The following is a 26,316-nucleotide window of genomic DNA, read 5'->3' as shown; positions in this document are numbered from 1 at the left end:
GTCTGTATACAGAGCATTTGGAAAGGCACACACCTGTCTATATACAGAGCATTTGGAAAGGAACACACCTGTCTGTATACAGAGCATTTGGGAAGGCTCACACCTGTCTATATACAGAGCATTTGGAAAGGCACACACCTGTCTGTATACAGAGCATTTGGAAAGGCACACACCTGTCTATATACAGAGCATTTGGAAAGGCACACACCTGTCTATATACAGAGCATTTGGAAAGGCACACACCTGTCTATATACAGAGCATTTGGAAAGGAACACACCTGTCTGTATACAGAGCATTTGGAAAGGCACACACCTGTCTGTATACAGAGCATTTGGAAAGGCACACACCTGGCTTTATACAGAGCATTTGGAAAGGCACACACCTGTCTTTGGAAAGGAACACACCTGTCTATATACAGAGCATTTGGAAAGGCACACACCTGTCTGTATACAGAGCATTTGGAAAGGCACACACCTGTCTTTGGAAAGGAACACACCTGTCTATATACAGAGCATTTGGAAAGGCACACACCTGTCTATATACAGAGCATTTGGAAAGGCACACACCTGTCTATATACAGAGCATTTGGAAAGGCACACACCTGTCTATATACAGAGCATTTGGAAAGGCACACACCTGTCTATATACAGAGCATTTGGAAAGGCACACACCTGTCTATATACAGAGCATTTGGAAAGGAACACACCTGTCTGTATACAGAGCATTTGGAAAGGCACACACCTGTCTGTATACAGAGCATTTGGAAAGGCACACACCTGTCTGTATACAGAGCATTTGGAAAGGCACACACCTGTCTGTATACAGAGCATTTGGAAAGGCACACACCTGTCTATATACAGAGCATTTGGAAAGGCACACACCTGTCTATATACAGAGCATTTGGAAAGGCACACACCTGTCTATATACAGAGCATTTGGAAAGGAACACACCTGTCTGTATACAGAGCATTTGGAAAGGCACACACCTGTCTGTATACAGAGCATTTGGAAAGGCACACACCTGGCTTTATACAGAGCATTTGGAAAGGCACACACCTGTCTTTGGAAAGGAACACACCTGTCTATATACAGAGCATTTGGAAAGGCACACACCTGTCTGTATACAGAGCATTTGGAAAGGCACACACCTGTCTTTGGAAAGGAACACACCTGTCTATATACAGAGCATTTGGAAAGGCACACACCTGTCTATATACAGAGCATTTGGAAAGGCACACACCTGTCTATATACAGAGCATTTGGAAAGGCACACACCTGTCTATATACAGAGCATTTGGAAAGGCACACACCTGTCTATATACAGAGCATTTGGAAAGGCACACACCTGTCTATATACAGAGCATTTGGAAAGGAACACACCTGTCTGTATACAGAGCATTTGGAAAGGCACACACCTGTCTGTATACAGAGCATTTGGAAAGGCACACACCTGTCTGTATACAGAGCATTTGGAAAGGCACACACCTGTCTGTATACAGAGCATTTGGAAAGGCACACACCTGTCTATATACAGAGCATTTGGAAAGGCACACACCTGTCTGTATACAGAGCATTTGGAAAGGCACACACCTGTCTATATACAGAGCATTTGGAAAGGCTCACACCTGTCTATATACAGAGCATTTGGAAAGGCACACACCTGTCTGTATACAGAGCATTTGGAAAGGCACACACCTGTCTATATACAGAGCATTTGGAAAGGCACACACCTGTCTATATACAGAGCATTTGGAAAGGCACACACCTGTCTATATACAGAGCATTTGGAAAGGAACACACCTGTCTGTATACAGAGCATTTGGAAAGGCACACACCTGTCTGTATACAGAGCATTTGGAAAGGCACACACCTGTCTGTATACAGAGCATTTGGAAAGGCACACACCTGGCTTTATACAGAGCATTTGGAAAGGCACACACCTGTCTTTGGAAAGGAACACACCTGTCTATATACAGAGCATTTGGAAAGGCACACACCTGTCTGTATACAGAGCATTTGGAAAGGCACACACCTGTCTTTGGAAAGGAACACACCTGTCTATATACAGAGCATTTGGAAAGGCACACACCTGTCTATATACAGAGCATTTGGAAAGGCACACACCTGTCTATATACAGAGCATTTGGAAAGGCACACACCTGTCTATATACAGAGCATTTGGAAAGGCACACACCTGTCTATATACAGAGCATTTGGAAAGGCACACACCTGTCTATATACAGAGCATTTGGAAAGGAACACACCTGTCTGTATACAGAGCATTTGGAAAGGCACACACCTGTCTGTATACAGAGCATTTGGAAAGGCACACACCTGTCTGTATACAGAGCATTTGGAAAGGCACACACCTGTCTGTATACAGAGCATTTGGAAAGGCACACACCTGTCTTTGGAAAGGCACACACCTGTCTATATACAGAGCATTTGGAAAGGCACACACCTGTCTATATACAGAGCATTTGGAAAGGCACACACCTGTCTATATACAGAGCATTTGGAAAGGCACACACCTGTCTGTATACAGAGCATTTGGAAAGGAACACACCTGGCTTTATACAGAGCATTTGGAAAGGAACACACCTGGCTTTATACAGAGCATTTGGAAAGGCACACACCTGTCTATATACAGTGCATTTGGAAAGGCACACACCTGTCTGTATACAGTGCATTTGGAAAGGCACACACCTGTCTATATACAGAGCATTTGGAAAGGCTCACACCTGTCTATATACAGAGCATTTGGAAAGGCTCACACCTGTCTGTATACAGAGCATTTGGAAAGGCACACACCTGTCTATATACAGAGCATTTGGAAAGGCACACACCTGTCTGTATACAGAGCATTTGGAAAGGCACACACCTGTCTGTATACAGAGCATTTGGAAAGGCACACACCTGTCTATATACAGAGCATTTGGAAAGGCACACACCTGTCTGTATACAGAGCATTTGGAAAGGCACACACCTGTCTATATACAGAGCATTTGGAAAGGCACACACCTGTCTATATACAGAGCATTTGGAAAGGAACACACCTGTCTGTATACAGAGCATTTGGAAAGGCACACACCTGTCTGTATACAGAGCATTTGGAAAGGCACACACCTGTCTGTATACAGAGCATTTGGAAAGGCACACACCTGTCTATATACAGAGCATTTGGAAAGGCACACACCTGTCTATATACAGAGCATTTGGAAAGGAACACACCTGTCTGTATACAGAGCATTTGGAAAGGCACACACCTGTCTATATACAGAGCATTTGGAAAGGCACACACCTGTCTGTATACAGAGCATTTGGAAAGGCACACACCTGTCTGTATACAGAGCATTTGGAAAGGCACACACCTGTCTATATACAGAGCATTTGGAAAGGCTCACACCTGTCTATATACAGAGCATTTGGAAAGGCTCACACCTGTCTATATACAGAGCATTTGGAAAGGCTCACACCTGTCTGTATACAGAGCATTTGGAAAGGCACACACCTGTCTATATACAGAGCATTTGGAAAGGCACACACCTGTCTGTATACAGAGCATTTGGAAAGGCACACACCTGTCTGTATACAGAGCATTTGGAAAGGCACACACCTGTCTATATACAGAGCATTTGGAAAGGAACACACCTGTCTGTATACAGAGCATTTGGGAAGGCTCACACCTGTCTATATACAGAGCATTTGGAAAGGCACACACCTGTCTGTATACAGAGCATTTGGAAAGGCACACACCTGTCTATATACAGAGCATTTGGAAAGGCACACACCTGTCTATATACAGAGCATTTGGAAAGGCACACACCTGTCTATATACAGAGCATTTGGAAAGGAACACACCTGTCTGTATACAGAGCATTTGGAAAGGCACACACCTGTCTGTATACAGAGCATTTGGAAAGGCACACACCTGGCTTTATACAGAGCATTTGGAAAGGCACACACCTGTCTTTGGAAAGGAACACACCTGTCTATATACAGAGCATTTGGAAAGGCACACACCTGTCTGTATACAGAGCATTTGGAAAGGCACACACCTGTCTTTGGAAAGGAACACACCTGTCTATATACAGAGCATTTGGAAAGGCACACACCTGTCTATATACAGAGCATTTGGAAAGGCACACACCTGTCTATATACAGAGCATTTGGAAAGGCACACACCTGTCTATATACAGAGCATTTGGAAAGGCACACACCTGTCTATATACAGAGCATTTGGAAAGGCACACACCTGTCTATATACAGAGCATTTGGAAAGGAACACACCTGTCTGTATACAGAGCATTTGGAAAGGCACACACCTGTCTGTATACAGAGCATTTGGAAAGGCACACACCTGTCTGTATACAGAGCATTTGGAAAGGCACACACCTGTCTGTATACAGAGCATTTGGAAAGGCACACACCTGTCTATATACAGAGCATTTGGAAAGGCACACACCTGTCTGTATACAGAGCATTTGGAAAGGCACACACCTGTCTATATACAGAGCATTTGGAAAGGCTCACACCTGTCTATATACAGAGCATTTGGAAAGGCACACACCTGTCTATATACAGAGCATTTGGAAAGGAACACACCTGTCTGTATACAGAGCATTTGGAAAGGCACACACCTGTCTGTATACAGAGCATTTGGAAAGGCACACACCTGTCTGTATACAGAGCATTTGGAAAGGCACACACCTGGCTTTATACAGAGCATTTGGAAAGGCACACACCTGTCTTTGGAAAGGAACACACCTGTCTATATACAGAGCATTTGGAAAGGCACACACCTGTCTGTATACAGAGCATTTGGAAAGGCACACACCTGTCTTTGGAAAGGAACACACCTGTCTATATACAGAGCATTTGGAAAGGCACACACCTGTCTATATACAGAGCATTTGGAAAGGCACACACCTGTCTATATACAGAGCATTTGGAAAGGCACACACCTGTCTATATACAGAGCATTTGGAAAGGCACACACCTGTCTATATACAGAGCATTTGGAAAGGCACACACCTGTCTATATACAGAGCATTTGGAAAGGAACACACCTGTCTGTATACAGAGCATTTGGAAAGGCACACACCTGTCTGTATACAGAGCATTTGGAAAGGCACACACCTGTCTGTATACAGAGCATTTGGAAAGGCACACACCTGTCTGTATACAGAGCATTTGGAAAGGCACACACCTGTCTTTGGAAAGGCACACACCTGTCTATATACAGAGCATTTGGAAAGGCACACACCTGTCTATATACAGAGCATTTGGAAAGGCACACACCTGTCTATATACAGAGCATTTGGAAAGGCACACACCTGTCTGTATACAGAGCATTTGGAAAGGAACACACCTGGCTTTATACAGAGCATTTGGAAAGGAACACACCTGGCTTTATACAGAGCATTTGGAAAGGCACACACCTGTCTATATACAGTGCATTTGGAAAGGCACACACCTGTCTGTATACAGTGCATTTGGAAAGGCACACACCTGTCTATATACAGAGCATTTGGAAAGGCTCACACCTGTCTATATACAGAGCATTTGGAAAGGAACACACCTGTCTGTATACAGAGCATTTGGAAAGGCACACACCTGTCTGTATACAGAGCATTTGGAAAGGCACACACCTGGCTTTATACAGAGCATTTGGAAAGGCACACACCTGTCTTTGGAAAGGAACACACCTGTCTATATACAGAGCATTTGGAAAGGCACACACCTGTCTGTATACAGAGCATTTGGAAAGGCACACACCTGTCTTTGGAAAGGAACACACCTGTCTATATACAGAGCATTTGGAAAGGCACACACCTGTCTATATACAGAGCATTTGGAAAGGCACACACCTGTCTATATACAGAGCATTTGGAAAGGCACACACCTGTCTATATACAGAGCATTTGGAAAGGCACACACCTGTCTATATACAGAGCATTTGGAAAGGCACACACCTGTCTATATACAGAGCATTTGGAAAGGAACACACCTGTCTGTATACAGAGCATTTGGAAAGGCACACACCTGTCTGTATACAGAGCATTTGGAAAGGCACACACCTGTCTGTATACAGAGCATTTGGAAAGGCACACACCTGTCTGTATACAGAGCATTTGGAAAGGCACACACCTGTCTATATACAGAGCATTTGGAAAGGCACACACCTGTCTGTATACAGAGCATTTGGAAAGGCACACACCTGTCTATATACAGAGCATTTGGAAAGGCTCACACCTGTCTATATACAGAGCATTTGGAAAGGCACACACCTGTCTATATACAGAGCATTTGGAAAGGAACACACCTGTCTGTATACAGAGCATTTGGAAAGGCACACACCTGTCTGTATACAGAGCATTTGGAAAGGCACACACCTGTCTGTATACAGAGCATTTGGAAAGGCACACACCTGGCTTTATACAGAGCATTTGGAAAGGCACACACCTGTCTTTGGAAAGGAACACACCTGTCTATATACAGAGCATTTGGAAAGGCACACACCTGTCTGTATACAGAGCATTTGGAAAGGCACACACCTGTCTTTGGAAAGGAACACACCTGTCTATATACAGAGCATTTGGAAAGGCACACACCTGTCTATATACAGAGCATTTGGAAAGGCACACACCTGTCTATATACAGAGCATTTGGAAAGGCACACACCTGTCTATATACAGAGCATTTGGAAAGGCACACACCTGTCTATATACAGAGCATTTGGAAAGGCACACACCTGTCTATATACAGAGCATTTGGAAAGGAACACACCTGTCTGTATACAGAGCATTTGGAAAGGCACACACCTGTCTGTATACAGAGCATTTGGAAAGGCACACACCTGTCTGTATACAGAGCATTTGGAAAGGCACACACCTGTCTGTATACAGAGCATTTGGAAAGGCACACACCTGTCTTTGGAAAGGCACACACCTGTCTATATACAGAGCATTTGGAAAGGCACACACCTGTCTATATACAGAGCATTTGGAAAGGCACACACCTGTCTATATACAGAGCATTTGGAAAGGCACACACCTGTCTGTATACAGAGCATTTGGAAAGGAACACACCTGGCTTTATACAGAGCATTTGGAAAGGAACACACCTGGCTTTATACAGAGCATTTGGAAAGGCACACACCTGTCTATATACAGTGCATTTGGAAAGGCACACACCTGTCTGTATACAGTGCATTTGGAAAGGCACACACCTGTCTATATACAGAGCATTTGGAAAGGCTCACACCTGTCTATATACAGAGCATTTGGAAAGGCTCACACCTGTCTGTATACAGAGCATTTGGAAAGGCACACACCTGTCTATATACAGAGCATTTGGAAAGGCACACACCTGTCTGTATACAGAGCATTTGGAAAGGCACACACCTGTCTGTATACAGAGCATTTGGAAAGGCACACACCTGTCTATATACAGAGCATTTGGAAAGGCACACACCTGTCTATATACAGAGCATTTGGAAAGGCACACACCTGTCTATATACAGAGCATTTGGAAAGACACACACCTGTCTATATACAGAGCATTTGGAAAGGAACACACCTGTCTGTATACAGAGCATTTGGAAAGGCACACACCTGTCTGTATACAGAGCATTTGGAAAGGCACACACCTGTCTGTATACAGAGCATTTGGAAAGGCACACACCTGTCTATATACAGAGCATTTGGAAAGGCACACACCTGTCTATATACAGAGCATTTGGAAAGGAACACACCTGTCTGTATACAGAGCATTTGGAAAGGCACACACCTGTCTGTATACAGAGCATTTGGAAAGGCACACACCTGTCTATATACAGAGCATTTGGAAAGGCACACACCTGTCTATATACAGAGCATTTGGAAAGTATTCAGAACCCTTCACTTTTTAAACATTTTTGTTACTTTACAGACTTATTCTAAAATGGATTAAATAGTTTTTTACCCTCATCAATCTACACACAACACCCAATAATGACAAAGCAAAAATAGGTTTTTAGAAATGTTTGCTAATTTATTACAAATCAAAAACTGAAATATCTCAGTTACATACAATACCAGTCAAAAGTTTGACACACCTACTCATTCAAGGGTTTTTCTTTATTTTTAAATTTTTTTACATTGTAAACTAAAAAAACGATTAAATAACACATATGGAATCATTTAGTAACCAAAAAAAGTGTTAAATGAATGCTTTTCCAACAGTCTTCAAGGATTTCCCAAATAAATATTTTAGATTCTTCAAAGTAGCCACCCTTTGCATTCTCTTGGTATTCTCTCAACCAGCTGAGCACGTGTTGGCTGCTTTTCCTTCACTCTGCGGTCCAACTCATCCCAAACCATCTCAATTTGGTTGGGTGATTGTGGAGACCAGGTCATCTGATGCAGCACTCCATCACTCTCCTTCTTGGTCAATAGCCCTTACACAGTCTGGAGGTGTGTTGGGTCATTGTCCTCTAAGCGCAATCCAGATGGGATGGTGTATCGCTGCAGAATGCTGTGGTACCCATGCTGGTTAAGTGTGCCTTGAATTCTAAATAAATCACTGACAGTGCCACCAGCAAAGCACCATCACACCACCTCCTCCATGCTTCAAGGTGGGAACCACACATGCGGAGATAATCCGTTCACATACTCTGCGTCTCATAAAGACACAGCGGTTGGAACCAGAAATCTCTCATTTGGACTCATCAGACCAAAGGAGAGATTTTTACCGGTGTAATGTCGATTGCTCGTGTTTCTTGGCCCAAGCAAGTCTCTTCTTCTTATTGGTGTCCTTTAGTAGTGTTTTTTTTGCAGCAATTCGACCATGATGTCCTGATTCACGCAGTCTCCTCTGAACAGTTGATGTTGAGATGTGTCTGCAACTTGAACTCTGTGTAGCCTTTATTTGGTCTGCAATTTTTGAGGCTGGTAACTCTCAAACTTATCCTCTGCATTTGAGGTAACATTGGGTCTTCCATTCCTGTGGTGGTACTCATGAGATCCAGTTTCATCATAGCGCTTGATGGTTTTTGCGACTGCACTTGAAGAAACGTTAAAAGTTCTTGAAATTTTCCGTATTGACTGACCTTCATGTCTTAAAGTAATAATGGACTGTCGTTTCTCTTTGCTTATTTGAGCTGTTCTTGGCATTAAAAAATACTTGGTCTTATACCAAATAGGGCTATCTTCTGTATACCACCCCTACCTTGTCACAACACCACTGATTGGCTCAAACGTATTAAGAAGGAAAGAAATTCCACAAATTAACTTTTAACAAGGCACACCTGTTAATTGAAATGCTTTCCAGGTGACTACCTCATGAAGCTGACTGAGAGAATGCCAAGAGTGTGCAAAGCTGTAATCAAGTCAAAGGGTTGCTACTATGAAGAATCTCAAATATAAAATATATTTTGATTTGTTGAGCACTTTTGTTTCGTTATTACATGATTCGATATGTGTTATTTCATAGTTTTGATGTCTTCACTATTATTCTACAATGTAGAAAATAGTAAAAAAATAAACAAAAGCCCTGGAATGAGTAAGTGTGTCCAAACTTTTGACTGGTACTGTGAGTATTCAGATCCTTTACTCAGTACTTTGTTGAAACACCTTTGGCAGCGATTACAGCCTTGAGTCTTCTTGGGTATTAGCAAGCTTGTCACACCTGTATTTGGGGTGTTTCTCCCATTCTTCTCTGCAGATCCTCTCAAGCTCTGTCAGGTTGGATGGGGAGTGTCACTGCACTGCTATTTTCAGGTCTCTCCAGAGATGTTCAATCGAGTTCAAGTCCAGGCTCTGGCTGGGTCCACTCAAGGACATTCAGAGACTTGTCCCGAGGCCACTCCTGTGTTGTCTTGGCTGTGTGCTTCGCCCCAGTCTTGTGTCCTGAGCGCTCTGGAGCAGGTTTTTTAATCAAGGATCTCTCTGTACTTTGCTCCGTTCATCTATCCCTATATCCTGACTAGTCTCCCAGTCCCTGCCACTTAAAAACATCCCCACAGTATGATGCTGCCACCATCATGCTTCACCGTAGGGATGGTGCCTGGTCTCCTCCAGACGTGACGCTTGGCATTCAGGTCAAATAGTTAAATCTTGGTTTCATCGGACCAGAGAATCTTGTCCTTTTTGCAAGCTCCAAGCGGGCTGTCATGTGCCTTTTACTGAGGAGTGGCTTCCGTCTGGCCACTCTACCATAAAAGCTTGATTGATGGAGTGCTGCAGAGATGGTTGTCCTTCTGGAACGTTCTCCCATTTCCACAGAAGAACTCTGGAGCTCTGTCAGAGTGCCCATCGGATTATTGGTCAACTCCCAGACCAAGGCCCTTCTCCCCCGATTGCTCAGCTTGGCCGGGCGGCCAGCTCTAGGAAGAGTCTTAGTGATTCCAAACTTATTCCATTTAAGAATGATGGAGGCCACTGTGTTCATGGGGACCTTCAATGCTGCAGAAATGTTCTGGTACCTTCCCCAGTTCTGTGCCTCGACACAATCCTGTCTCGGAGCCTTACGGACAATTCTTTCGTCCTCATGGCTTGTTTTTTGCACTGCCAACTGTTACATAGAGAGGTGTGTGCCTTTCCAAATCATGTCCAATCAAGTCGTAGAAACATTACAAGGATGATCAATGGAAACAGGATGCACCTGAACTCAATTTTGAGTCTCATAGCAAAGGGTCTTATGTAAATAAGGTATTTCAGCTTTTTATATTTTTTTATATGCATTTGCCAATTTTTTTTTAACCTGTTTTCACTTTGTTATTATGGGGTATTGTGTGTAGATTGATGAGGATTTTTTTTGTTTGAATGTGTAACGTTACAAAATGTGGAACAGTCAAGGGGTCTGAATATTTTCTGAATGCACTGTATATTATGGAATCCTCCAGAATAAGAGTCCCGTTATGTATGCCAAACATTATGGAATCCTCCAGAATAAGGGTCCCGTTATGTATACCAAACATTATGGAATCCTCCAGAATAAGAGTCCCGTTATGTATACCAAACATTATGGAATCCTCCAGAATAAGAGTCCCGTCGTGTATACCAAACATTATGGTATACCAAACATTATGGAATCCTCCAGAATAAGAGTCCCGTCGTGTATACCAAACATTATGGTATACCAAACATTATGGAATCCTCCAGAATAAGAGTCCCATCGTGTATACCAAACATTATGGATATACTGAGAGGATGCATGTCTCTCCACCCTAATAATGGGAGTGCACGGTGGGCTGTCTAGCTCCCGCCTATCCTTTCTTTCAATTGGTGGGTACATCTCATTATTGTAATCTTTTTTTTTTTAATATTTGAAGAGGGTTGTTGACGTCAACCGCCTGTATTCAATGGAGAGAGATGCTATGTCACTTTAATAATGCCACTTTAATAATGTTTATATATCTTGCATTACTCATCTCATATGTATATACTGTATTTTATACCATCTATTGCATCTTGCCTATGCGGCTCGGTCATCGCTCATCCGTATATTTATACGTATATATTCCATCTCTTTACTTAGATTTGTGTGTATTAGGTAGTTGTTGTGGAATTATTAGATTACTTGCTAGATATTGCTGCACTGTCGGGAACTAGAAGCACAAGCATTTCGCTACACTCGTAATAGCATCTGCTGACCATGTGTTTGTGCATGTGTGACCAATAACATTTGATTGGATTTATGCTAGTAGCCTCATGTCATGAATATGCATAGCCATCTCCAGACAACTCCAATATAGTGTCCTACTTATATCAGTACACTCGAAAACGACTTAAACATTACGAAAGCTCTATTCCATCAAATAAACCGTGTGTAGCAAATAAGCCATTGCTTTTTTTGTTGTTGACCAAAATCGACTCACTCTCATTGACCTCCATACAAAAACTCCCTGTTTGCTGGGCAAAACAACGAGAAAGACAGATTTGCAGCCAAGTTGGGCCTCTCTCTTCCTATCTGCGTATACAGTCGTGGCCAAAAGTTTTGAGAATTACCCAAATATTAATTTTCACAAAGTCTGCTGCCTCAGTTTGTTATGATGGCAATTTGCATATACTCCAGAATGTTATGAAGAGTGATCAGATGAATTGCAATTAATTGCAAAGTCCCTCTTTGCCATGCAAAAATAATTTCCATTGCATTTCAGCCCTGCCACAAAAGGACCAGCTGACATCATGTCAGTGATTCTCTCATTAACACAGGTGTGAGTGTTGACGAGGACAAGGCTGGAGATCACTCTGTCATGCTGATTGAGTTCGAATAACAGACTGGAAGCTTCAAAAGGAATCATTGTTCTTCCTCTGTCAACCATGGTTACCTGCAAGGAAACACATGCCGTCATCATTGCTTTGCACAAAAAGGGCTTCACAGGCAAGGATATTGCTGCTAGTAAGATTGCACCTAAATCAACCATTTATCGGATCATCAAGAACTTCAAGGAGAGCGGTTCAATTGTTGTGAAGAAGGCTTCAGGGCGCCCAAGAAAGTCCAGCAAGCGCCAGGACCGTCTCTTAAGTTGATTCAGCTGCGGGATCGGGGCACCACCAGTACATAGCTTGCTCAGGAATGACAGCAGGCAGGTGTGAGTGCATCTGCATGCACAGTGAGGCGAAGACTTTTGGAGGATGGCCTGTTGTCAAGAAGGGCAGCAAAGAAGCCACTTCTCTCAAGGAAAAACATCAGAGACAGAATGATATTCTGCAAAAGGTACAGGGATTGGACTGCTGAGGACTGGGGTAAAGTAATTTTCTCTGATGAATCCCCTTTCCGATTGTTTGGGGCATCCGGAAAAATCAGTCCTGTGTCATGCCAACAGTAAAGCATCCTGAGACCATTCATGTGTGGGGTTGCTTCTCAGCCAAGGGAGTGGGCTCACTCACAATTTTGCCTAAGAACACAGGCATGAATAAAGAATGGTACCAACACATCCTCCGAGAGCAACTTCTCCCAACCATCCAGGAACAGTTTGGTGACGAACAATGCCTTTTCCAGCATGATGGAGCACCTTGCCATAAGGCAAAATTGATAACTAAGTGGCTCAACTAAGTGGCTCGGGGAACAAAACATCGATATTTTGGGTCCATGGCCAGGAAACTCCCCAGACCTAAATTCCATTGAGTTCTTGCAGTCAATCCTCAAGAGGCGGGTGGACAAACAAAACCCCACAAATTCTGACAAACTCCAAGCATCGATTATGCAAGAATGGGCTGCCATCAGTCAGGATGTAGCCCAGAAGTAAATTGACAGCATGCCAGGGCGGATTGCAGAGGTCTTGAAAAATAAGTGTCAACACTGCAAATATTGACTCTTTACATCAACTTCATGTAATTGTCAATAAAAGCCTTTGACACTTATGAAATGCTTGTAATTATACTTCAGTATTCCATAGTAACATCTGACAAAAATATCTAAAGACACTGAAGCAGCAAACTTTGTGTAAAGTAATATTTGTGTCATTCTCAAAACTTTTGGCCACGACTGTACTTTGTAAATTAATAATTTGTGTAAAAATGTGCAGAATTATCTATATATTTTATACTTGTTATCATAGTTCAAAAGGCACTCGCACATCTGAGCTATCTTTTTTTGCAGGTGCGTGGTAACAGTTTAATAAAATGAGAAAAAATAAGAAACCCGCACACTGCTCTTTAATAAGCTTTACCTTATTTGTCAGAGCTTTACGTACGAGCCTCGAGGCCTTTGTCAGAGCTTTACGTACGAGCCTCGAGGCCTTTGTCAGAGCTTTACGTACGAGCCTCGAGGCCTTTGTCAGAGCTTTACGTACGAGCCTCGAGGCCTTTGTCAGAGCTTTACGTACGAGCCTCGAGGCCTTTGTCAGAGCTTTACGTACGAGCCTCGAGGCCTTTGTCAGAGCTTTACGTACGAGCCTCGAGGCCTTTGTCAGAGCTTTACGTACGAGCCTCGAGGCCTTTGTCAGAGCTTTACGTACGAGCCTCTAGGCCTTTGTCAGAGCTTTACGTACGCGCCTCGAGGCCTTTGTCAGAGCTTTACGTACGAGCCTCGAGGCCTTTGTCAGAGCTTTACGTACGAGCCTCTAGGCCTTTGTCAGAGCTTTACGTACGCGCCTCGAGGCCTTTGTCAGAGCTTTTGTGAGCTAAAAAAAAATGTGCACCCTTATGTAGACATAGCCCCACCCACATCCGTTCCACTCATCGAATGGGGTTGGAGTCGAGGGAAAACAAATCAGTGCTACCAAATATAACAAAACGTGTTAAACACGTCTGCAAAAACCACAAATGAGGACATTTGACCTACCAAGCAAGTTTTCAAAAAATCATTGGGTCCTGTGCAAGGAAAAACATCAGAGTAATCTGAAATAGGGACATAATTCATGTTCACATTTACAACGTCACATACGTAGGCGTTTCATCATGAAGACCTTTAGGAAATAATGTCTGGAGGCCGAAAATCCCAAAACATTCTATTTTACTCAGAGTATTATTTATATCACCTCCCCTGTCTGATATCTAGACTTTCTCTATGCCACGAAATCTAAAAGGTATAAATATCATGTTTTAGGTCATTAAAATGTTCTGCGACTGGATAATCCCTGTCCTTTCTCCTGATTTGAACTTTTATGTCCACAGATTCTCTGTTTTGAGAGAACGAGAGGTTTTACCGACATAGCAGAGTCCTCATGGACATTTAATCATGTAGATAACAAGGGTGGTGGAGCACGTACTAATGTCATTTATTTGGAACCGTTTTCCTGTATGTGGGTGGCAGAAATATTCACACTTCATCATATTGTTGCACTGTGCGCATCCTCTGCATTTATAGCTCCCATTTGGAAGAGGGCGTAAAAGAGTCTGGCTGATTTTATTTTGTGGCTGGCAGTTGGCATGGACCAATTTATCGCGTAAATTGCGACCTCTCCTCGATACAATACGTGGTGGATTCTTAAATTCAGCTGGCAAAGCCGGGTCCGTTGATAAAAACATGCCAGTGTTTCTTGACAGCATCTCTCACTTTTTGCGAGTTTAAAGTATATGTGGTGGTGAACATTACAGAATGTTCTTTAACTCTTGTGGGTCTTTTTTGTAGCAGTTCATCTGGTGTTTTCTCCAATGCCATATTAAGAGCTTCATCCACATGGCAGGTAGCCCTAGTGGTTAGAGTGTTGTACTTGTAACCGAAAGGTTGCAAGATCAAATCCCCGAGCTGACAAGGTAAAAATCTGTCGTTCTGTCCCTGAACAAGGCAGTTAACCCACTGTTCCTAGGCCGTAATAGAAAATAAGTATTTGTTCGTAACTAACTTGCCTAGTTAAATAAAGGTAAACATTTTTTTTAAATTGTGAAGAGTAGCCTCTTAGAACCCTATTGCCCATCTCCGCTGCTTTTTCTAGATCGTTCTCTGTGGAGTGGCATATACGGGGCAGTCTGAAAAACTGGCTTCTTGGAAGTCCTCTTTTTAATGTCTCAGGGTGGAAGCTGTCCACTTGTAATAGAGTATTTCTGTCCGTTTCTTTGTTGTAAGTTGTAAACAGAATTCCATTTGATTTCTCAATCCACATATCGAGCTAATGAACACGTTTAGTGTCCCATTCAATAGTGAATTTGAGATTGGGGTCAATGTCATTGAGTAATGCCATAAAATCTGACAGCTCTTCTCCCGTTCCCCCCCATATGCCAAAAAATTCGTCAATATATCGATACCACTACAGGACTTTATTCAAAAATTGATTTTTGATTTTCATTGTTCACAATACGTTCTTCAAAATGACCCACATAAAGGTTAGCATAGCTCTGAGTGAATGTGGAGCCCATCGATGTTCCATTCGTTTTGGAGGTAGTATTCATCATCAAACCTGAAATAGTTATTTGTCAAAACATATTCAGCCAGCTCTAGAATAAAGTTTGTTAGTGGGTATTCGTTAGTATCTCTGTCTCTCAAATAGTGAGCTAGGGCTGCCAGCCCCCACTGTATGGGGAATGCTAGTATGTAGACTCTCAAAGTATATCTATAAGATATTATTTGTTTATTTTTTTCAAGCCTAAATGTTCAACAATGTTGTTTGTGTGTGTGCTCTTATCTTCTGTACGTTGTGCTGCAGTAAAAGGACCATTCTACTCAGTAACATTTCTAGTTTCCAAGTCCACAGAGTTTACACCCCCAGGAGCGTCGCTGCTCATTTTGCGGCCCTTAAAGAGTGGCCAATCAGCTTTAATCCACTTGTTTTTCATATTGGACATAAATATTGCACCGTACATAATCGATTGTGTGTCTATACACCAGGGTCCAGCCTACTCACTAGAGTCTATAGCAGGGGTGGGCAAACTGTTTGGCTCGAGGGCCACATCGGGATTTTGAAATTCAACGGAGGTTCGCATTTTTTGGGGGACCAATTGTTTGTTAAAATCAATTTGCGGCGAACTCCCGAGTTGCAGTGCTTGATGCGTTACTACAGACACGGGTTCGATCCCAGGCTGTGTCACAGCTGGTCTTGACTGGGAGACCCATGAGGCGGCGCACAATTGGCCCAGAGTTATCCGGGTTAGGAAAGGGTTTGGAAGGCCGAGATTTCCTTGTCCCATCGCGCTCTAGCGACTCCTGTGGCGGGCCGGGCGTATGCACGCTGCCACGGTAGCCAGGTGTACGGTGTTTCCTGACTTTCCTGCAGCTGACTTTCGGGTTAAGCGGGCATTGTGTCAAGAAGCAGTGCGGCTTGGTTGGGTCGTGTTTTCGGAGGACGCACGGCTCTCGACCTTCGCCTTTCCCGAGTCCATACGGGATTTGCAGCAATGGGACAAGACTGTAACTACCAATTGAGATACCACGAAATTGGAGAGAAAAAGGAAACAAATGTTTTCTTTTTAGGAAGTTGTGTGGTTTAACTTTGCATATTGTTTTTTCATACATTTGTGTCTCAGCATCACTCTGTTACCTTGGAAATGTCCCTAATTATAACACAAGAAAGTGCTTGTGTTGCCTATGTGAATAGGCTACTGAAGATGGGGTGGTATTTAAATATTAGTGATATGAATATCGAATGAATATGCTTGTACTCAACAGCCAGAGTTTTCATTTTTTTTATCTTATGGCCTAATCTGACTGGCTGTTGCCCTCAATCTTATTTATTTTAGGGGAAAAGGTTTCCTGCTGGACAGAATGTGTGGATAGCTAGCTTAGATACATTTTTGTTGGCTTTTCTGGAGCGATGTCACAATCTAGGTTTGTGAAAATCACACTGAACTCTTTCGGTCTCCTTTTATAGATCCACCTCTAGCCTACCATGTCTGAACCGGGTTCTGGTTGTGGTGTTCCAGCCCAGAGAAGCCCACAGCGGGGTCCAGAGATGCTCTCAGTGATGCTGGGGGACTGCAGTCAAACAGTGGAATTCAATGTGATTGTCAAGGAGGAGGGTGAGGAGAGAGAAATCAATGAGGGGGAGGAGGAAGAGAGAGAGGAGGACAGGGACTCTGTTGACTCAGGTAAATTCAGGCTAACATCCTCTTTGGGTCAGAGGTAAACTACAAAGCAATGAGTTAGTCAGCTAACTTTGATAAACTACCCAAAATAGACATTGATTTTCTGGTTCATTAAGAAATGTAAACTTACATATGTTTTTGGGTGTTGAATAAAATGTTAATTCAGAATATTTAGGCAAGTTAGCTGGCTAACTCATTGATTCTGCTTTGTATTATACCCCTCAGGCTTCTGTATGTGTAAGAGGGAAGGCGAGTGCCAAAACAAAAATGTCTACAGACCAATGTGCAATGCATTGTAATTTGACAATTGTATTATATATGTGTGATGCAACAAGCCCTTTGCAAAGTATTTCTTTCAATACACTGTTAATCCTAATTAATGTGGAATCCTGCATTAAGCTAAAATACTTTGTTCCTCTCTCTGTCTTTCTTACCCTATATCTGTTCATATTCTTACAGGAGAGAGCCCCATCCCAGACTCAGTCAACGAGCCCAGTTCCACAGCATCAAGACTACCTGGGCGTGGGAGTTACCCATGCCCTCAATGTGAGAAGAGTTTCAGTTCCTCAACTAACCTAAAGAATCATCAAAGAGTACACACTGGAGAGAAACCTTTCGACTGCTCAACATGTGGGAAGAGTTTCAGTGAGAAAGTAAACCTTAAGAGACATGAGAGAGTACATAGTGGAGAGAAGCCTTACCACTGCACCACATGTGGGAAGAACTTCAATCATTCAGGAAGTCTTAAGCAACATCTGCGAATACATACAGGGGAGAAACCTTACCACTGCTCTCTTTGTGGGAAGAGTTTCAGTCGGGCAGGAGACCTGAAGACTCATCAGAGATCCCACAGTGAAGAGAAGCCTTACCACTGCTCTCTTTGTGGGAAGAGTTTCAATCAGCCAGGAAACCTAAAAAGTCATCAGCGAATACACATTGGAGAGAAGCCTGCCTGTGCTTTAAATTTGATTGTCAAAGAGGAGGAGGATGAGAAGGAAATCGATGAGAAGGAAAAAAGAGAAGTTGAGGAAGAGGAGGAAAATAGTGGTGTAATTGACCTAGGTACATTAAGACTTCCTGGTCGTGGGAGTTACCCCTGTCCTCAATGTGGAAAGAGTTTCAGTTCTTCAGGTAATCTAAAAAATCATCAAAGAGTACACACTGGAGAGAAACCTTTCCACTGTGCCACATGTGGGAAGAGTTTCAGTGAAAAAGTCAACCTCACGAGACACGAGAGGGTACATAGTGGAGAGAAGCCTTACCACTGCACCCAATGTGGGAAGAGCTTCAATCATTCTGGAAGCCTTAAGGAACATCAAAGAGTACACACAGGGGAGAAACCTTACCACTGCTCTCTTTGTTGGAAGAATTTCAGTCAGCCAGGAAACCTTAAGAAACACCAGAGAATACATACAGGGGAGAAGCCTTACCACTGCTCTCTGTGCGGAAAGAATTTTCGTTTCGCAGGAGACCTAAAGAATCATCAGAGATCACACAGTGGAGAGAAGCCTTACCAATGCTCTCTGTGTGGGAGGGGATTCACTCAGCTAAGAATTCTTAAAAGTCATCAGAGGATACATATTGGAGAGACGCCTGCCTGTGCGTTCAATGTATTTGTCCAGGAGGAGGAGAGGGAAATCAATGTGGAGGAAAAGAGAGCTGTTGAGGAAGAGGAGGACAATAGTGGTGTAGTTGACCCAGATATATCAATACTACTTGGTCGTGGTCGTTACCCCTGCCCTCAATGTGAGAAGAGTTTCCGTTCCTCAAGTAATCTAAAAAATCATCAAAGAGTACACACTGGAGAGAAACCTTTCCACTGCTCCCAATGTGGGAGGGGTTTCAGTGAGAAAGTAAACCTTAAGAGACATGAGAGAGTACATAGTGGAGAGAAGCCTTACCACTGCACCACATGTGGGAAGAGTTTCAATCATTCAGGAAGCCTTAAAGAACATCAGAGAATTCATACAGGCGAGAAACCTTACCACTGCTCATTGTGCGGAAATAATTTTCGTTTTGCGGGAGACCTAAAGAATCATCAGAGATCACACAGTGGAGAGAAGCCTTACCACTGCACTCAGTGTGGAGAGAGATTCACTCAGCTAAGAAGTCTAAGAAGGCATGAGAGAATATCCATTGGAGCGAAGCCTGCCTGTGCTTTCAATGTGATTGTCCAAGAGGAGGAGGGAGGAGAGAGAGAAGTTGAGGGAGAGGAGAGTAACGTGAAATAAAGGTGAAGTGAGGATACATAAGCGAACTCTGTAGGTATTGAAATTCACACCTATCCTTGGAATGCCATCTTTTGTGACAACATGGTCATGGACAGCACCATTTAGGGCTATCTTCATCTTCTTTTACTTCTATGAGTGTATTGGAAGTTCACAAATGAACTCAACTTGAATACCATCACTACCACCACCTAATGTGCTGGAGAGTGTATTAATCTGACCTTTATTTTGACAGGGAGTCAATGCTGAGACCAAGGTCTCTTTTCCAGATGAGGCCTGTATAGCACCACAATACACATTAAACTACCAATTAATATACACATTAATATACAATAAACACATTAAACTACACATTCATATACACAATAAACACATTAAACTACACATTCGTATACACAATAAACACATTAAACTACACATTCGTATACACAATAAACACATTACACTACACATTCGTATACACAATAAACACATTAAACTACACATTCGTATACACATTAATATACAATAAACACATTAAACTACCAATTCGTATACACATTAATATACAATAAACACATTAAACTACCAATTCATATACACATTAATATACAATAAACACATTAAACTACACATTCGTATGCACAATAAACACATTAAACTACACATTCGTATGCACAATAAACACATTAAACTACACATTCGTATGCACGTTAATATACAATAAACACATTAAACTACACATTCGTAAACACAATAAACACATTAAACTACACATTCGTAAACACAATAAACACATTAAACTACACATTCGTATGCACGTTAATATACACGTTATTATACACAACAAAACACAATCATAAAAAACAAACACATCCAGTAACAAGGTCCCATAACAACCGTCTGAAATGTCCCAAAGGCACTAATTCCTCCATTCTAGATCATTCCACAACACAAGGCGCAAGGAAACCCAAGGCTGATCTACTTAAATCTCTAGACACCAAAGGAGTCTCTAAAGTTAATAAGGATTGGACCCTTTTTTTCTCTCCAATTTTCACCTAAAATGACATATCCAAATCTAACTGCCTGTAGGTCAGGACCTGAAGCAAGGATATGCATATTCTTGGTACTCCCAGGAATGTCATACATGATGGATCATTAGCTTATACACTAACTTTCACACATCTAGATGGCCGGGCAGGGTGGGTGTGGAGCCAGAGACAGCAGGGGTTCAAACTGTAGAACCCAGTTCCTATATTTAAATAGAACAATAGCAATTTAATTTATCAAATAAAAACTATGCTACATTTTATCTCTGGCCGTGGTAAGTTTATTGTTATTATGCATTCTCCTCAAACAATAGCATGGTACTTTTCCACTGTAATAGCTACTGTAAATTGAACAGTGCAGTAAGATTAACAAAGATTTAAGCTTTCTGCTCATATAAGACATGTCTATGTCCTGTAAAGTTTGCCGTTACTTACAAGAGTCATGCTAATCAAATTAGCGCACGTTAGCTCAACCGTCCCGGTATAGGGACACCAATCCCGTAGAGGTTTTTAACCAACCCTGTGAACGGGTTTGAGGCAGCTGCTCTTTTATTAATAGTATCACCATAATTGAGAACAGGTAGAAAGGTTGACTGCCGAATCTGTTTCCTGCTGACTAGAGAGAGACAAGATCTGTTTTTGTAGTAGAAAAAAAAAAAAAAGCTCATCGGTCTCGTGTTGGCCATTCTGACGTCATACATTTCATTGTAAACATCAACATCGGATGGTGAGAACAGAGGATTTTTACCACCAGCCATTGTGACGACATCACAGAAGCTCTCGCCATTCAAACTTCCTGCCAGATCATTGTGACACGCTTTAACCTATTTTATATCCAGCAAGGTTCTTCTTTCCCGATTCTTATATCATTTTTTTTTTTTATTGCTCAAAATAAGTGACCAAACTACAGGGTTTTTAGGGAAGGGTTTAACATGTCTAAAGTGCTGAAAGCTTCCAAAAGCACAGTGGTCTCCATCATTGGGTTATGGAAAAAATATGGGACTACCCAGAATTGGCCTGGAGCTGGCCATCTGACCAAACGGGCAAGAAGGACCTTGTTCAGGGTGGTGACAGCGTAATGCTTTTCAGTGGCAGACACCAGGAACAGCTCATCACTCGTCGGGAACACTATCCCTACCATGAAGCATGGTAGTGGCAGCGTAATGCTTTTCAGTGGCAGGTACTGGGAGACTGATAAGGATATAGGGAACAATGAATGAAACCAAATTAGGGCTGACCCATTTTTAGTCTACTGATCGATTGTTTGGTCGATAGGTTGTTGGTCGACTGAGATTTCTTTAGGTGTGCAGTCACAAATATATATATATTTCACGGTGCATAAGATTCACGCCTGTCTCAGTGGACTAATCCTTTCCGGAGGCCACAGGGATGGTACTGTCCAACACTCTAAAATGGTAAATGGTTATATTACGTAAGACTAATGGTGCAACACTAATAAATATTAATATTATTTTATAACAAATGGTTCTAAAACATCATGTTCAGTGCGCCGTTGAATTGGCGCCATTTCCTAGACCATGTTGCTATGTGCACAACAGCACAGTTAACCATCGTATCGGTGTTGTTTACACTATTCCACTGTTGTTTACACACTACCGGGCAGAAGAATAATATTCTAATCTTAACAGCATCTGTTTATCACGTATAATATGCATGAAGGTCTGGCTCCTATACCCTCCTTTTTCTTTATCTCTTTATTCTTTATTTTCTTTATCTCGTGCATCTTGTTGTTATTGTTGTGATCATCATTATAATAATAATGTCATTATCATTCGTAGGCTTCTTATAATAGTAGTCTTCTATAACCGCAGTCGAGCTGTAGGCTTAAGAGCGCGTCCTGGTTTCGTCTTAATACTGTAACGTCACTCTACTGTGTCAATCAAATCGTTTGTTCGTTCGTGTCATCGCACGGCATGCGAGTCATTCATGCAATCAAGGATTTTTAGTTTTAACATAAAAGAACAAAGGGAGCTTTGGATAATTAGCCTAAACAATAAATAAACCGGACTAAACAATACATCAACCGCAATTCACAAATCCATGCAACTGTTTTACTCTGCTGTAATAAAGGCTTTATATATATTTTTACATTTTTTTTTATCTAGTGTTGTTTACACTGTTACAAACATGTTTCAAGGGTTGAGGGAATGTTTTTCCTAAACAAATTAGCTATTTTGCTAACAGAATTTTGGAGTCAGAGAAACAATGCGTGTAATTATGGTGCAGCTTCAGCACAGACAGTGGCGATAAACACTTACTGTGGTGTGGGGCCTGTTCACTGCAGTAGGGAGGAGAGAGAGACAACAGAGATAAACACTTACTGTGGTGTGGGGCCTGTTCACTGCAGTAGGGAGGAGAGAGAGACAACAGAGATAAACACGTACTGTGGTGTGGGGCCTGTTCACTGCAGTAGGGAGGAGAGAGAGACAACAGAGATAAACACTTACTGTGGTGTGGGGCCTGTTCGCTGCAGTAGGGAGGAGAGAGAGACAACAGAGATATACTTACTGTGGTGTGGGGCCTGTTCACTGCAGTAGGGAGGAGAGAGAGACAACAGAGATATACACTTACTGTGCTGTGGGGCCTGTTCGCTGCAGTAGGGAGGAGAGAGAGACAGCAGAGATAAACACTTACTGTGCTGTGGGGCCTGTTCGCTGCAGTAGGGAGGAGAGAGAGACTGCGTGCGCCTGTCACACAGGCACTCGCTGTCATTTCTTTTTAACACAGTGTGGCCATCGGGCTCCCTCTTCAGTCATTTGTTTGTCTTAATTATTTCATCAAACGGTGCGCTTAAAGCATCAGACAAGCTCAGTGCATATAGTTGATTTTATTCAAACACATTGGGAAAAATACACGTTTAAACATTTCGACCTTAGACTGGGGTGAAGATGACTTTCCAACAGGACAATGACCCTACGCATACAGCCAAAGCAACGCTGGAATGACTTCAGAACAAGAATATGAAAGTCCTTGAGTGGCCCAGCTAAAGCCCAGACTTGAATCCCATTGAAAATCTGTGGAAAGACTTGAAGATTGCTGTTCACCACTGTTCCCCATCTAACTCAACAGAGCTTGAAAAAAGCTACAAGGAAGAATGGGAGAAAATCCCCAAATCCAGATGTGCAAAGCTGATACAGACATACCCAGATGACTCAAAGCTGATACAGACATACCCAAGATGACTCGAAGCTGATACACACATACCCAAGACGACTCAAAGCTGATACAGACATACCCAAGATGACTCGAAGCTGATACACACATACCCAAGATGACTCAAAGCTGATACACACATACCCAAGACGACTCAAAGCTGTAATCACAGCCAAAGGTGCTTCTACAAAATATTTACTCAATGGTGTTATTGACTCAAGGATGTGAATACTTATGTAAATGAGTTATTTCTGTACTTAATTTTCAATAAACTCGCAAACATTTCAATAAACATGTTTTCACTTTGTCATTATGGGGTATTGTGGGTAGATGGGTGAGGGGAAAAAATATTCAAATTTTGATTTCAGGCTGTAACAACAAAATGTGTAATAAGTCAATACTTTCTGAAGTCGCTGTAGGTGAGACAAGTTCACAACCACATATCAGTCACAGTAAGACCCCAGAAATGTTGCATACGCACAAGGTGCACCTGTGTAATGATCATGCTGTTTAATCAGCTTCTTGATATGCCACACCCAGTCAGGTGGATGGATTATCTTGACAAAAGAGAAATACTCTGTAACAGTGATGTTAACAAATTTGTGCACACAATTTGAGAGAAATATGCTTTTTGTGCGTATGGAACATATCTGGTTTATTTTATTTCAGCTCATGAAACATGGGACCAACACTTTACATGTTGTGTTTATATTTTTGTTCAGTGTATGTTGGCTAGACCTGTAAATCAATAATTTCACCTTATTAGCGTCAAATATAGTCAGGTCCATAAATATTTGGACATTGACCAAGTTATTATCATTTTGGCTCTGTACGCCACCACAATGCGCCACCACAATGGATTTGAAAGGAAAGTGCAGACTTGCAGCTTTAATTTGAGGGTATTTACATCCAAATCGGGTGAACGGTGTAGGAATTACAGCACTTTTTATATGTGGTCCCCCCAATTTCAGGGGCTCAAAAGTAATTGGACAAACTAACAATCATAAATGAAATTGTGAGATTTAACACTTGGCTGCAAATAATTAGCAGTCAATGACTGACTGAAGTCTGGAACCCTTATACATCACCAGATGCTGGGTTTCTTCCATGGTGATGCTCTGCCAGGCCTTTACTGCAGCTGTTGCTGCTTGTTCTCGGGGCGTTTTGCCTTCAGCAAGTGAAATGAATACTCAATTGGATTCAGGTCAGGTGATTGACTTGGCCCTTGCAGAACATTCCACTTCTTTGCCTTAAAAAAAGTATTGGGTTGCTTTCACAGTATGCTTCGGGTCATTGTCCATCTGCCCTGTGAAGCGCCGTCCACGGAGTTTTGAAGCATTTGGCTGAATCTGAGCAGACAATATAGCCCTTAAAACCTGTTGAGGATAGAGGGCGCTATTTTCACTTTGGGAAAAAATCGTACCCAATTTAAACGGCCTCGTACTCTATTCTTGCTCGTACAATATTTATAGTGTTTTTGTAGCTTTTGTTGACGCCAAAATGGCGATTATTTCTTTGGCTGGATTGTGCTCTAAACGCCGTTCTCAGATTATTCTTTTTCCGTAAAGTTTATTTTGAAATCTGACACATCGGTTGCATAGAGGATAAGTTTATCTTTAATTATGTGAATAGCACTTGCATCTTTTATCAATGTTTATTATGAGTATTTCTGCAAAATCACCAGATGTTTTGGAATCAAAACATTACTGCACATAACGCGCCAATGTAAACTGAGATTTTTTAAATATATATATATATGCACATTATCGAACAAAACAAATGTATTGTGTAACATGATGTTATGACTCATCTGATGAAGATTTTCCAAGGTTAGTGAATAATTCTATCTCTATTTGTGGGTTTTGTATAAGCTACCTGTGCTGTGAAAGAAATGTCTGTGCTTTTTTGGATTTGGTGGTGAGCTAATATAAATATACTTGGTGTTTTCGCTGTAAAAGACATGTTGGCTGGATTCACAAGATGTTTATCTTTCATTTGCTGTGTTGGACTTGTTAATGAGTGAAAGTTAAATATTTCTCAAAAATATTTTTTGAATTTCGCGCTCTGCCTTTTCAGTGGAATGTGGGAACATAGCGGAACCCCTGTCCTAGACAACACTTCAGAAGTAATCCTGCTGCTTCTGTCAGCAGTCACATCATCAATAAATACAAGGGAACCAGTTCCATTGGCAGCCATACATGCCCACTCCATAACACTACCTCCACCATGATTCACAGATGAGGTGGCATGCTTTGGATCATGAGCAGTTCCTTCCCTTCTCTTCCCATCATTCTGGTACAAGTTGATCTTTGTCTCATCTGTCCATAGGATGTGGGTCCCTTTGTTAGATGATGTTGGGCAAACTTTAATCTGGTCTTCCTGTTTCTTAGGCTTACCAAAGGTTCACATTTAATTTATATTTTTTAACCAGAGAAGTC

General features: G+C 42.0%; 1 protein-coding gene across 1 annotated transcript in view; it reads left to right on the top strand.

Annotated features, from left to right (window-relative positions):
- LOC139546078 (zinc finger protein 271-like) overlaps positions 1–24,170 on the top strand; it is an 86,241-nt gene extending 62,071 nt beyond the window's left edge. Inside the window, exons 2-3 of the mRNA XM_071354285.1 lie at positions 17,235–17,451; positions 17,908–24,170. Of these exons, the coding sequence (XP_071210386.1) occupies positions 17,253–17,451; positions 17,908–19,679 (1,971 nt within the window). The 5' untranslated portion in view covers positions 17,235–17,252 and the 3' untranslated portion in view covers positions 19,680–24,170. The remainder of the gene's footprint in view (positions 1–17,234; positions 17,452–17,907) is intronic.
- The last annotated feature ends 2,146 nt before the right edge of the window (positions 24,171–26,316 follow it).

The sequence above is a fragment of the Salvelinus alpinus genome, chromosome 2 (assembly GCF_045679555.1).
Source record: "Salvelinus alpinus chromosome 2, SLU_Salpinus.1, whole genome shotgun sequence".
NCBI lineage: Eukaryota > Metazoa > Chordata > Actinopteri > Salmoniformes > Salmonidae > Salvelinus > Salvelinus alpinus.
This window is presented reverse-complemented; position numbering and strand designations above follow the sequence as displayed.